The sequence below is a fragment of the Crocodylus siamensis genome, chromosome 12 (genome assembly GCF_052110815.1).
Source record: "Crocodylus siamensis isolate JL-2025a chromosome 12, ASM5211081v1, whole genome shotgun sequence".
Lineage (NCBI taxonomy): Eukaryota > Metazoa > Chordata > Crocodylia > Crocodylidae > Crocodylus > Crocodylus siamensis.
Window position 1 is genome coordinate 5,868,201 of NC_143406.1, and position 12,427 is coordinate 5,880,627.

Consider the following 12,427-nt stretch of genomic DNA (forward strand, 5'->3'; position numbering starts at 1 on the left):
TATAATTTGTGCTGTTCTGTCCCCCTTCTCCTTCCACCATCTCTCCTCTGCCTGTGTCCCCATATCTCTTCAGTTCTCTAGGTCCCTGCAGCCTTCACTTAGATTCAAATTTGACCCAGTCAAATTTAGGCCCTTCTGGAACCGGCACTAGATCCAGCTCTCCCAAATTCGTTGTTCCACTTCTCCTGCAGATCCATCCTCCTACAACCTCAGACTTAGCCCTAGTGCCATTTACCAAGCCCTGTCTTTTCTCCCTAGCATTAACTGCACTGCACCGATCTCTTTCTGGAAGGCCAAGTGTTTCATGGGTATACCTAACAGCCATAAGAAGCTGAGTACCAGCATGCGGGTAGTCTGCAGGTCATCCTACCACATCACCTACAAGCAGCAAGAAACAGCAGTCACCAACTCAAGCACCTGGAACAACATGCAAGAGGGGAGCTCCAATGATGGACATGACCAAATCTTTGACATCAGAGAGTATCTTGACATTTCTGTGATGGCTGAGAGGAGTGACTTTGGACAGATAATGCCAGGCTCCCAGCTCTGAAGAAAAAGGTGGGGGGGTTTTTTACAAAGTTTTTATAAAGTTAACTATCCTGTTGATTCCTTTCTGTCCAGCCTTAAATTCTAAAATCCCATAATCGACTGCAAATAACGCACCATGGAAGCCATCGCTGAGGTGGCACCAGGTCACTCGGACACCGTTGTCCTCCAGTCGTTTCTTGTACAGCAGCCCATCATCCCTGAGCACATCATACTCGCAGGTCAAAATGAAAGAGTCGGGGAGTTGACGAACAATGGCATCTTCGGCTAAAAGTGGGGAAAGGGTTGTCCCAATAAATGGCTGGGCCATGGCATACACCTCTTCTTTACATGGAGCAGTTTGAGGTGGTTTGTAGCTTCTTGTCTTAAATTTGTTCGGGAGATTGTCTGGGCTCAGCCATTTACTGTATTTCTGTCTTACACTTTCAGGAATATGAGCACCTCTCAGGAGATCATCTATCAGTGACAGGTCCAGATTTAAATACTTGAAACCAAAGTCAAGAGTCCTCTTCTTTGGTAAGGCTAGAGCGTCCTCATTCTGCTGATATGAAGGCAAGTTAAAGTCCACAGCCTGGAGAAATGGGTAGATCAGGATCTGTGCCCGCACCCTGGGGAGGTCCGTTCTGTTCACCAGGGTCTGGCAAACATTAGCAGCAATTGTGCCTCCACTGCTGTCTCCACAGACAATAACACGAGTGGGGTCTACCCCATAGTCTTCTGCCGTCCTCATAAAGTGGATGGTAGCAGCGACACAGTCGTCAAACTGGGTTGGAAATGGGTGCTCAGGAGCTAAGCGATACCTAAAATACCAGAGAAAGAATTTAAATTACCCTGTATCTGACTGATAGGAAAAGTATTAAGGTTATTTATTTATTTATTCTAATTTTGCATGTGGTTCAGGCAATTGCTGATATGGCTTATTTTTCCTGAATGCTTCAGGGTGTGAACCAGTAACCAGCCTCCTGGCTGTAATCCCGGAGTCAAATTTTTCACAGCTCCTCCAGTAAATATTCAAGAATAGGATTTTAGAAAGTAAACATCTGAAAATGTTAAAGCTATCCCGTTGTCTTCTGGGTCACAAAAGATTTGTAAAGGGAGAAGCTTGGAAGTGTTGCTTAACCTCCTGCCCATGTCACCTGGTCTGTGAGACCCCCCTGCCCCCCATAGATATTTGGTGGTGGAAGTGCAGTGTTAGCATTAATTGCAGTGGACCATGGACTGACCCCGGATACTAACCCCATCCTGAACCCAGCCCACGGACTGACCCCATCCGTGGGATACTGCCTGCAGACCAGCTCCATGCCCTTCATCCAGTCCATGGGGCCAGAAGGTTGAGCACCACTTCTCTATGGCAGGTATTAACTTAGCTCTACCAGTCCTGGATTTAAGGAGCAACCAATGCAATTTTTTTGTATACGTAATTCAAAGAGAACAACTTTTTTCCCCCAGGTCATTTGTCTCTCCACACCTAATGAGGATAAATAAAACCCTTAATCCAGAAATATGAAAGATGGTGTTGGACAATCCACAGTTATTCACTTATATAGGCTTCTTCCTCAGAGGACTAAAATATACACAGATGTGTACTTTTGGGGGGGGGGGGTGTTACCAGTTTACTATGGCATTTGGATTAGCCAAAGGTTTCAGGATACAAAAAAAAATCATTATTAATTCCATTAATTAATTGCATTATTAATTCCATTTGGGCCGCACAGTTTTCCTCATTCATTGCCTGAACTACGTTTCTCCAGAAACCCCTGGTATCCAACACAGGGTCATGTAGCTAGATTTCTGCAATGAAGACTATCTAAGGGTAGATGGGTAACACATGTACATTAGCATCCCATTAGCGGATAGAGTAGTAGTACACAGGTAGGTGACTTTGCGATACTAGAGAATGATGTTCCCAAATCCATAGTGAAATTCTTGAGTCTGATAAGGCCAATAAAACATCTTTGGGCTGCTCTTTTGTATTTGCTCTTAACTGGAGCTGTGCAACATTTTTCAGATGAAATATCTTTTTCACAAGAAACATTGATTCAGTTCAACAAAACCTGTGATTTTTTCCCCTCTGTGTGCATTGATTTTCATTAAGAGTTTTGGAGAGAAGAATTTGTCAAAACTAATAGCTTACTGCACAGTGTTATTAAGCTAATGCACAGCAAGTGTCACTAAAAAACTGTGCGCTGGCACTACTGTGCAGTAACTCTACTTACTGCACATTCACTTAGTGCCTCTTATTAGAGGTACTACACTAAATGCACAGTAACTAAGGTGCATTAATAAACGTGTAGACGTGCCTAGTATGTCTCTTTTTCTAATCCACTTTCTCCTTTCAAGAACCAGCTGCTGAGTTGGGGTGCACAGCAGACACTCCAGCCCACACATGACATGTAATAAATGGTTCCCAGATACTGCAGATAGAGTGAGATCACTTACCCAACGCTTGCAACCACTGAGTCACTGTTTCTGCAGATACAGCGGCACACTCTCTCATAGGCATCTGCAAAATAAAGCGCTTAAATGAGCTGCATTAATGAAATATTTTGTCCAACTTGGGGTGCCTTAAAGGACTGGGTTTTCAGCCAGCAAGTGCCAGGCACCTTGTGCAATCAGTCAACCAGAATTATGATTTATTTTAAAAAGCATTGTTCCTTCGCTGCCTGGGAAAGGAAATTGAAAGAATTTAAGACAAACCATGTTATTATACAAGATTAAGGAAGAGAAGCATTTTGAATGATAAACACAAAGCGTTTTTTTTTTCTTTTCTATTTTAAACAAAAAATGGGAGAGACTGCTCAGGATAATGGGAAATCTCTTAAAAAGATTCCTCCATGTAGGGAAATTTTCAAGGGTAAAGGAACTCAGGCACAGCTTCTAACCAGGGATTATATTTGCTAGGCTGCAAACAACTATAATCTTTGTGCCGCTATAAAATATTTATGGTGGCAGACACCCCAAGCTAACAGATGTCTCTGCCCTTCGTTGCACCACATATACCCAAAGTTGAGATCATTATAATTTGTGACAATAGTCTTAGCCAATATCTGTTAGTTTATGGTGAATAATCACCAGCAGCCCTGGGCTGCCCATGCTCTCCATGCTACCCCAGAGCAGTTCCTACCTACGCGTGCTGATGTACCCATAGTGATTCCCAGGACAGGCATTTCATGCTGCTGTACCCCAGGTCAGGGCACACCCTGTAAGTGGGGAGGAGAAAACCTCTATGGGGTCCTCTTCATGTGCTCCAGGTATGTACCCTGAAAATCAAGCTGCCATGCCCAGGTTGGGGCATGGCACCAGGGGTCATCGTCCTGCAGGATTAGGCCCCTGTTTTTGTTCATCAATCAGATCAGCTGTGCTGAAACACATCCCAGCAAGGCTGATGCCACAACAAAAATGCCATCTGTTTTTAGCCCCAGAGATGTGACATGATCAAAGCCTGAATTTCTATCTCTAGTATCCAAAATAAGAGGGGATTGATTAGATTAGTACATTAGTAAGATATAAATGACCAAAGGGTGGAAATCATTAAACAGTACAGATTTCCATTCAAGAAAATACTCAGCTGCATGACACTGCTTAAGTGTAAATAGAAGTAGATAGGTAGAAGCATCCTATGCTGTGCCCAAAAGCTTGCAAAGAACAATTTTTCCACCTATTTAGTTGGTGTAATAAAAGATACCACATTTACCCAAAAAGAACATTTTCTTCCAACACAGCTATAACAACAACCTGAACTTCCCAGACATCTGCTGGGAGGAGCAGTCAGCCAAGTCTGATCGCTCACGTCGGTTCTTAGCCAGAGTGCAGGACCTCCATCTAACCCAGGAGGTGCACAGCCCCACCAGGGGAGACGCCTTGTTGGACCTGGTGCTGGCCACGGGTGACGACCTGGTGAGGGGGCTGCGGGTGATGGGCCACCTGGGAGACAGTGATCATTGCTTGCTGGAATTCACCATCCAGTGTAAGGTGGCAAAGGGCTGCAGCAAGGCAACAGCCCTAGACTTTAGGAGGGCTGACTTCAACAAGCTAAGGAGGATCGTTGGGGAAACGCTGAGGTCCCAGAGGGGAAGGGAGCCAGATGTCCAAAGTGAGTGGTTGCTCCTTAAGGAGACGATCCTCCATGCCCAAAGGGAGGTAAGCCCAACAAGGGTCAAAGGGAGCAGGAGGGCACATAAACCCCCATGGCTCACTAGGAGCATCCGGGAATGTCTCCTTGCTAAAAGGGAGGCATACACTCAATGGAGGGAAGGGGTCATCACCAAGAAGGACTATGTTACAGTCGCCCGAGGATGTAGGGGGGCAGTCAGGAAGGCCAAGGCAGAGATGGAGATAGGACTAGCTTCCTGGATTAAGGACAATAAGAAGTCCTTCTTCAAATACATAGGGGGTAAAAAGAGGGTCCCGGGAAATGTGGGGCCCCTGCAGGACACGATGGGCAACTTAGTCGTCAGGCCAGATGACAAAGCTAACACATTTAACGATTTCTTTGCCTCTGTCTTCCTAAGTAGGGACCAGTTCAGCCACCTCCCTGCTGGGCCCCCCTCGGGCCCCGGGAGAGACATGCCTGGGCCAGGGGTTAGCGAGGAGTTAGTTAGGGTACTTCTGGAGAGGCTGGACGTGTTCAAGTCCCCTGGTCCGGACGATCTTCACCCTAGGGTTCTACAGGAACTGGCCGAGGTCATTGCGGGACCCCTGGCGCGGCTCTATGAGCACTCGTGGTGCTCTGGTGAGGTGCCGGAGGACTGGAAGAGGGCCAATGTGGTCCCTATCTTCAAAAAGGGAAAAAAAGAGGACCCGGGAAATTATAGGCCAGTTAGTCTTACCTCAATCCCGGGCAAGCTCTTTGAAAAAATTATCCTGGCACACATCCAGGGGGGCCTTGCGGGGGAATGCATGCTCAGGGGCAACCAACATGGGTTCATCAGTGGCAGGTCTTGTCAGACCAACCTGGTGGCCTTTTACGATCAGGTCACCAAATCATTAGACGCAGGGGTTGCTGTGGATGTAGTCTTTCTGGACTTCCGGAAGGCTTTCGACACTGTCTCCCACCCTGTCCTCATCAAAAAGCTGGGAGACTGTGGAGTCGATGCCCACACGGTCAATGGGTCGCCAACTGGTTGGAGGGCCGCACCCAGAGGGTGGTAGTGGATGGGTTCTTCTCGACCTGGAAGGACGTGGGCAGTGGGGTCCCCCAGGGCTCGGTCCTCGGGCCCGCACTGTTCAACATCTTCATCAGTGACTTGGATGAAGGGGTAGAAAGCACCCTGTTCAAGTTTGCTGATGACACTAAGATGTGGGGGGATGTGGGTGCACTAGAAGGGTGCAATAGGCTACAAGCTGACCTTGACAGGTTGCAACGGTGGGCGGATGAGAATAGGATGGGGTTTAACACTGATAAGTGCAAGGTGTTGCACATGGGGAGGAAGAACCGGCACCACACTTACAGGTTGGGGAACTCCCCTCTTGCCAGCACGGAGACGGAAAAGGATCTTGGAGTCGTCATTGACTCCACCATGAACATGCGCCGGCAGTGTGGGGAGGCAGTCAAGAAGGCCAACCGTACCCTGTCATGCATCCACAGATGCATCTCGAGCAGGTCCAGGGAGGTGATCCTCCCCCTCTATGTGGCACTGGTCAGGCCGCAGCTGGAGTACTGCGTCCAGTTCTGGGCGCCACACTTCAAGAGGGACATGGACGATATGGAAAGAGTCCAGAGGAGGGCCACTCGTATGATCAGGGGTCAGCAGGGCAGGCCTTATGAGGAGAGGCTACGGGACCTGAACCTGTTTAGCCTCCACAAGCGAAGGTTAAGGGGGGACCTTGTGGCCTGCTACAAACTGGTCAGGGGGGATCAGCAGGTATTGGGGGAGTCCCTGTTCCCCCGTGCGCTGCCAGGAGTGACCAGGAATAACGGTCACAAGCTGGCGGAGGGTAGGTTTAGATTAGATATTAGGAGGCGCTACTTCACAGTCAGGGCGGCTAGGGCCTGGAACCGGCTTCCAGGGGAAGTGGTGCAGGCTCCTAGCCTGGGGATTTTTAAAAGGAAGTTAGATGAGCACCTTGCCGGGGTCATCTGACCCCGGTGCTCTTTCCTGCCAAGGCAGGGGGTCGGACTAGATGATCTACCTAGGTCCCTTCCGACTCTAGCTACTATGAAACTATGAAACAGCAATAGCAGATTGCTTTTATATTAAAGAAGTTGGTTATACCAATCATTTTTAAAAAATTTTCCCGTTCATGGTATCATTGGAGAAAACCCACATCCTAAAAAGAACTCCACAGTAATCTTTGTAGTTTTTAGTTTCTAGTTTTGTATAATTCCAGAATTTCTTACTGATGCTTCCAAACCAGCCAACTCCTCCATGGCAATAAACGATTCCTCTCCGCAGGCCGGTAGATGGCACTTTGGGCTGGTAGATCCTCACGGTTAAATTGTTGAACATCACATTGTTAATTAAAAGCTCGTTAGTCTTCTGTGGTGGTATACCATTTACTAAAAATCGCAGGACATCATGCTCATAGCAGAGGCCTGCTTTGACCAAAACGTTCCCCTGTTTGTAAAAAAATATATAAACCAGAATTACTATGCAGATCCTAGTCAGTTTGTTTCAGCAATATACTGAAGGGTGAATCTCTCATTGCAATCAACTTTATCACACAAGCACTTAACAAGACACATCTCTGTTCTCTCTCTAAATTCACAGGAATTCTAAATTCAGCAATTCTGCCATTTTTAAACCAATCTATATGTACTAAATTTCTGTTCTGTTAAGGGTCCGGATCTGTATCTGATTACTTATACCAGTAAAAGTGTAATTTCTGTACCTAACCTGTAAGTTTTGAACTGTTTAAGCAATTGAAGTCCCACCTACACGCAAACCGTTCCATGTCACGCATACATATATTGGGCAATGGGGTGGCTCAGATCTGAAGGGAATGGAAAGAGATAAAGGCCATGCTCAGTTTAGGATTATAGGTAAAGGAGATGGGCTTGTACCAAGATGTATGGGCCTGGGGCACATATTTTATGCTTGTGAGGGGTCCCTGAGAGCTGATCTGGCTTGGGTTTGTAAAGCTCCTCATCCAGAAGTCACTCGTACAGCCATCTGCATTGGTATGCAGCCCGTTTTGTGCCGACACACCTGCCTAAACCACTCTGTACTTCAGTGGGAAGAGACAGCCAGGAGTGAAACCATTTCATCAGCTCCCTGGCATTTCTAGCTAGTCCCATCCCTGAAACGTTTAGCCATTCTCCATCTTCTGCTATAAAGATCAAAGTGGATCTCTTCTGTTCCTTACGTTCTGTCCTTTCCCCTGCTCATAAATTAGCTCTTAGTTTTTTTCAATTTGTTACGTTAGCACTGAGTCATAACTATTTGTCCATCTCAGTGGACGTTATTCAATATCTCTCTCATCAAATATATAGCTGTTAACCAAAATGGACGTTCCCATATTCAAGCAGTATTTTTAAAAGGTGTTCTTTGTTGTATAAGTGTTGTAAAGATGATCTTGAAAATATGAACACAGACTAGCTGCTCCACAGCCCACGAGAGTAGCTCATAAAGGAGCCGGCTCTGTGCCATTGCAGCAAAAGGATCCAATGAGTAGGTGAGTAGACGGTGACTGCGGAGGACATGGCGGACTGGCAGTTTTGAGGGGATTTCGGAAATGCTGACCCAGGGCTAATATTAGAAGACTCGAAAATGCAGGGAGATAGCAGCCAGGAAACCAACTGGCTCCCATCATCGTCAAAACTGCTATCAACAGCCGTTTGGCAGCTTCTTGCCCTTCCCTTTTTCAGTGACAATTATTACACCATTAATTGGAGTACAATTTCAATGAACTCTGGTTAATTAATCACTGGGATAACTCATCACTATAGTCTGGTTAGTTGGTGCACTGATCAGGTCTATTGAAAGGTACACAAAACACTTTGCCTAATTTGTTCTTTTCTAACCTATAGTTGATTATTTCCAAATGTACGTGCACTCTGAATCAAAATAGGATTGGCTCCTAATAGCCAGTTGGTTTAAAAGCTTCTGCTCTCAGTAGAACATGTCAAACCAGATTACACTTCTAAATCATTGGGTACCAAAGGCTGCTCTTGGTCTGACAAGTCACAGATGACAAACCATTCCATTCTGCAGCATTATCTTCTCCTTAAGAATGAAATAAATGTAAGAAGTGCCAGAATGGGTCAGACCAATGGTCCGTCTAGCCCAGTATCCTGTCTCTTACAATGGCAGAAGTGGTGGATGTGCGCCCGCAGGGTAACAAGGAATAACGGCCACAAGTTGTTAGACAGTAGTTTTAGACTAGACATCCGAAGGCACTACTTCATAGTCAGGGCATCTAGGATCTGGAACCAACTTCCAAGGGAAGTGGTGCTGGCTCCTACCCTGGGGGTCTTTAAGAGGAGGCTTGACATCTACCTGGCTGGGGTCATTTGAGCCCAGGTTTCTCTCCTGCCCAGGGCAGGGGGCCGGACCTGATGATCTACAAGGTCCCTTCCGACCCTACTTCTATGAATCTATGAGGGGGAGCACTGAACTGTATACATCTAAAGCATGGGCGACTGGTGCCTCCCAAGTCTGGGGGAGGCCAACCGGGGCTGACTGGTGGGGAGGAGGGTTCCCCCAGCGGCCCATTACTGACTGGGGGGGTTCCCCCAGCAGCACTTCCAGTTTCACAGCTGGCGCTTCCAGGGGGTGCACGGCTGATCTCAGGGGTTGCACGTGGACCTCCTACATGTAGCCAGTGATCTAGAGTGAATCCTGTCTGGCATCCACTTTTGTTAATTAAGAGATGCATAAGGAGAAATCTCCAACCAACCTGTTCAACAACTATTAGTAGATCTATCATCCATGAATTTTTCTAATCGGTTTTGAACCTGGCTATACTTTGCCTCTACCACTTCCTGTGGCAGTGAATTCCACAAGTTAACTATATGTTGTTTTCAACAGTACTTTCTTGTGTTAGTTTTAAACCTGCCTCCTACTCATTTCAGGAAGTGTCCCCTAATTGTAGTATTCTGGGACTTGGTGAACAATTTCCTATTCATTTTGTCTGCACCCCTCATGGTTTTATAGCCTTCGATCATATCCCTTCACCCCAGTCTTCTCCTTTCCAAACTGAAGAGTTCTAGGCTTTTTAATCTCTCCTCATACGGCATCTGCTCCATGCCTCGGACCATTTTGGTTGCCCTTCTTTGCACCTTTTTCTGATTTTACTGCATCCTTTTGGAGATATGGAGACCAGAACTGCACCCAGTATTCAAGACAGGGGCATACTGTGGATTTGTACAATGGCATGATGATGTTCTCCATTTTGTTTTCTATTCCTTTCTTAGTAATAACCAACACTTTATTGGCTTTTTTGGGTCACCATTTCACATTAAACTGACATGTTTAGAGAACTGCCTATGATGACTCCAAGATCTCTCTCTAGAGTCATAAGAGCTAGTTCAGAACCCAGCGCCGTGTATGTCTGGTTGAGTTTGTTTTTCCCCATTTGCATCACCTTGCACTTGTCAACACTGAAGTTCATCTGCCATTTTTTTGCCCACTCTCTTAGCCTGGTAAGATCATTCTGCAGCTCCTCTCCCTCAGCTTAGGACTTGACCACTCAGAATAATTTGGGATCAGCTGCAAACTTGGAGATTGGGCAGTGCACCCCAATTTCCCCACCACTGATGAAAACGTTGAAGAAAATTGGGCCAGCACAAATCTTTGTGGGACCTCACTGCTGACCTCTCTTCATCCTAAAAAGTGTCTTACCCTTTGCTTCATGTCTTTTAACCAGCCCTGAATCCATAAAAGAACCTTCTCTCCAGTCCTGCCTTTTGTGAGGGACCTTGTCAAAAGCTTTTTGGAAGTCCAAATATAGTACGTCAACTGGATCCCCCTTGTCCACATGTTTGTTAACAGCCTCAAAGAACTCCACCCAATTTGAGAGCCCAGATTTCTCTTTATAAAAAATGTGCTGACTCTTCCCCAGCATATTGTATTTGTCCATGTGACTGCTGATTTTAGTTTTTGGTATAGAGTCTATTTTTTGTTACTTAATCATCATGGCATTCCTACATAGGAAGCACTCTGACTTGCTGGACTAAGAAATTGTACCATAATCCCTGTATCTGCTTAACCATGCCATTCTCACATACAGAACCAGAGTCCCTACACTTTGCACTTGAAATTATTGCAATTTTTTGTCATTATAAATGTAAAAAATAATTATTTTCTTCATCTTGATAGAACAAGCAAAAAAATCTCACAAAAGATTGAAAATGGAATAAGTTCCACAGATGTTCTCAGCCATTGCCAACTCACTTTGATAGGACATAGCTGGTGGATCATAGTCTCCACTGATAATGATTTTTTTAATTAAGCACTAAAAAGTTTTTGTATTTCCACTGCTTGGAAAAATACAAGACTTACTGCTTCTTTGACTCACATTTTAGGAAAGTGTGCTTTGAAGGTTGCTACCTGAACAAAATCAAAGGCAGGTAAAATAATTGTCGGGACATAAAACAATAAGCAAAGCATTGCACAGAGCTTGAAGGACCACATGTCTCCTGTTCAGCATTTTCTACCAAATTTTCCATGGTAAGCTTGTAAATGTTTCCTTCAAAGACCCCCAATTTTTCTCCTTGACCCACAACATGTGTCTGATAGTGACTGGGGCATCTCCACTGCAAGACTCAAGCTACCCTGTCTTATGGGAGTCTTTTATGCATTTGGTGTTATAGGCACTCAGAAATTAAATTGTCAAAGCACAGCATGAAAACAAGAGTCTATAAGCCCTATAAAAGATGAGGAGGAAAAACTTCACTTGGTGCTGTTCTTCCCACCCGTACTATTGCATTACTTTATTCTTTCAAATAACAAAGACAAAAGAAGACTAGGCTCTTGGCAGCAGAAATAAAACGCCTAAGCCGCAGCACACATTTCAGAGGGAATTCAATGAGCAATGTAACACTAATGCAAGGGAAGGAGTAACAACACCAGTATGTACATCAGTACATGTGGAAATATCTTTAAAAACATGATGTGCAATGTGGAATCAAACAGTTTGGAGTTTATTACCTGGTTGCTTAGCTGTCTGGGTGGGCGCAAATCAGCCCAGCTGGGCTGACTTCCTTTCCCCAGTGTGATGGTTGTGCTGGGGTTGGGAATTCAGCCCAGCCGCACTGAGTTGCCTTCCCCAGCCTGATTGTAGGGAAGGAAACTGAGTGATCCGGCTCAATTCCCTCTCCAGCCCGATACCAGAGCTGGGGAGGAGAACTGAGCCAGGGCTCAGTTCCCTTCCCCTGAACTGTGATTGGCTTCACACCCCAGCCACAGGAGCCGGGAAGAGCCAGGGCTGCACTCCCTGCCTGGCTGAGGCTGGAGCTGCTGGGAGCGCAGCCCTGGTTCTCCCTTGTCTCCCACCACCTGGCTGCTGGCTGCTTTGAAACTCAAAACATTTTGAAAGTTTTGAAATGTTTTGACTAGCCTCATTTTGTTTTGAGGATGTTTCAAAGCCCTTTGTTTTGTTTCAATTTCACTCTTTTGAGCTCAAAATGAGTTGAAACAGTGTCAAAACAAAACGGCCAGTGAAATTTTGCACAGCCCTACAAGAAAATATATGTAACAGCAGCCTTTCAAAAATGGATCAGAAGTGCGAGTGAAGTGGCTGGGAGAGACAGCAGAGATCAGTATGCTGCCATTATCTAGATGTGCAGTTCTCAACTTTTTCAAACTCAAGGCACCCCTCAGAAAACACCAGATCCCAGTCTCTACTTGTTTTTTGACTGCAACCAAAAAATTGGGCGTTTCTTCTGTTGCAAAGAACTCAGAAGGACCACAATAGGTCAGAGATGCTGTGGATTCCTCTT

The 12,427-nt window shown here is 45.7% G+C and overlaps 1 protein-coding gene across 1 annotated transcript in view; it reads right to left on the reverse strand.

The window, feature by feature from the left end:
- Positions 1-571: 571 nt before the first annotated feature.
- Positions 572-12,427, reverse strand: part of LOC149854520 (arylacetamide deacetylase-like 4) — a 28,234-nt gene continuing 16,378 nt past the window's right edge. Inside the window, exons 3-5 of the mRNA XM_090024672.1 lie at positions 6,887-7,103; positions 2,986-3,049; positions 572-1,346 (exon numbers count right to left, since the gene is read on the reverse strand). Coding sequence (XP_089880798.1) covers positions 572-1,346; positions 2,986-3,049; positions 6,887-7,103 — 1,056 coding nt within the window. The remainder of the gene's footprint in view (positions 1,347-2,985; positions 3,050-6,886; positions 7,104-12,427) is intronic.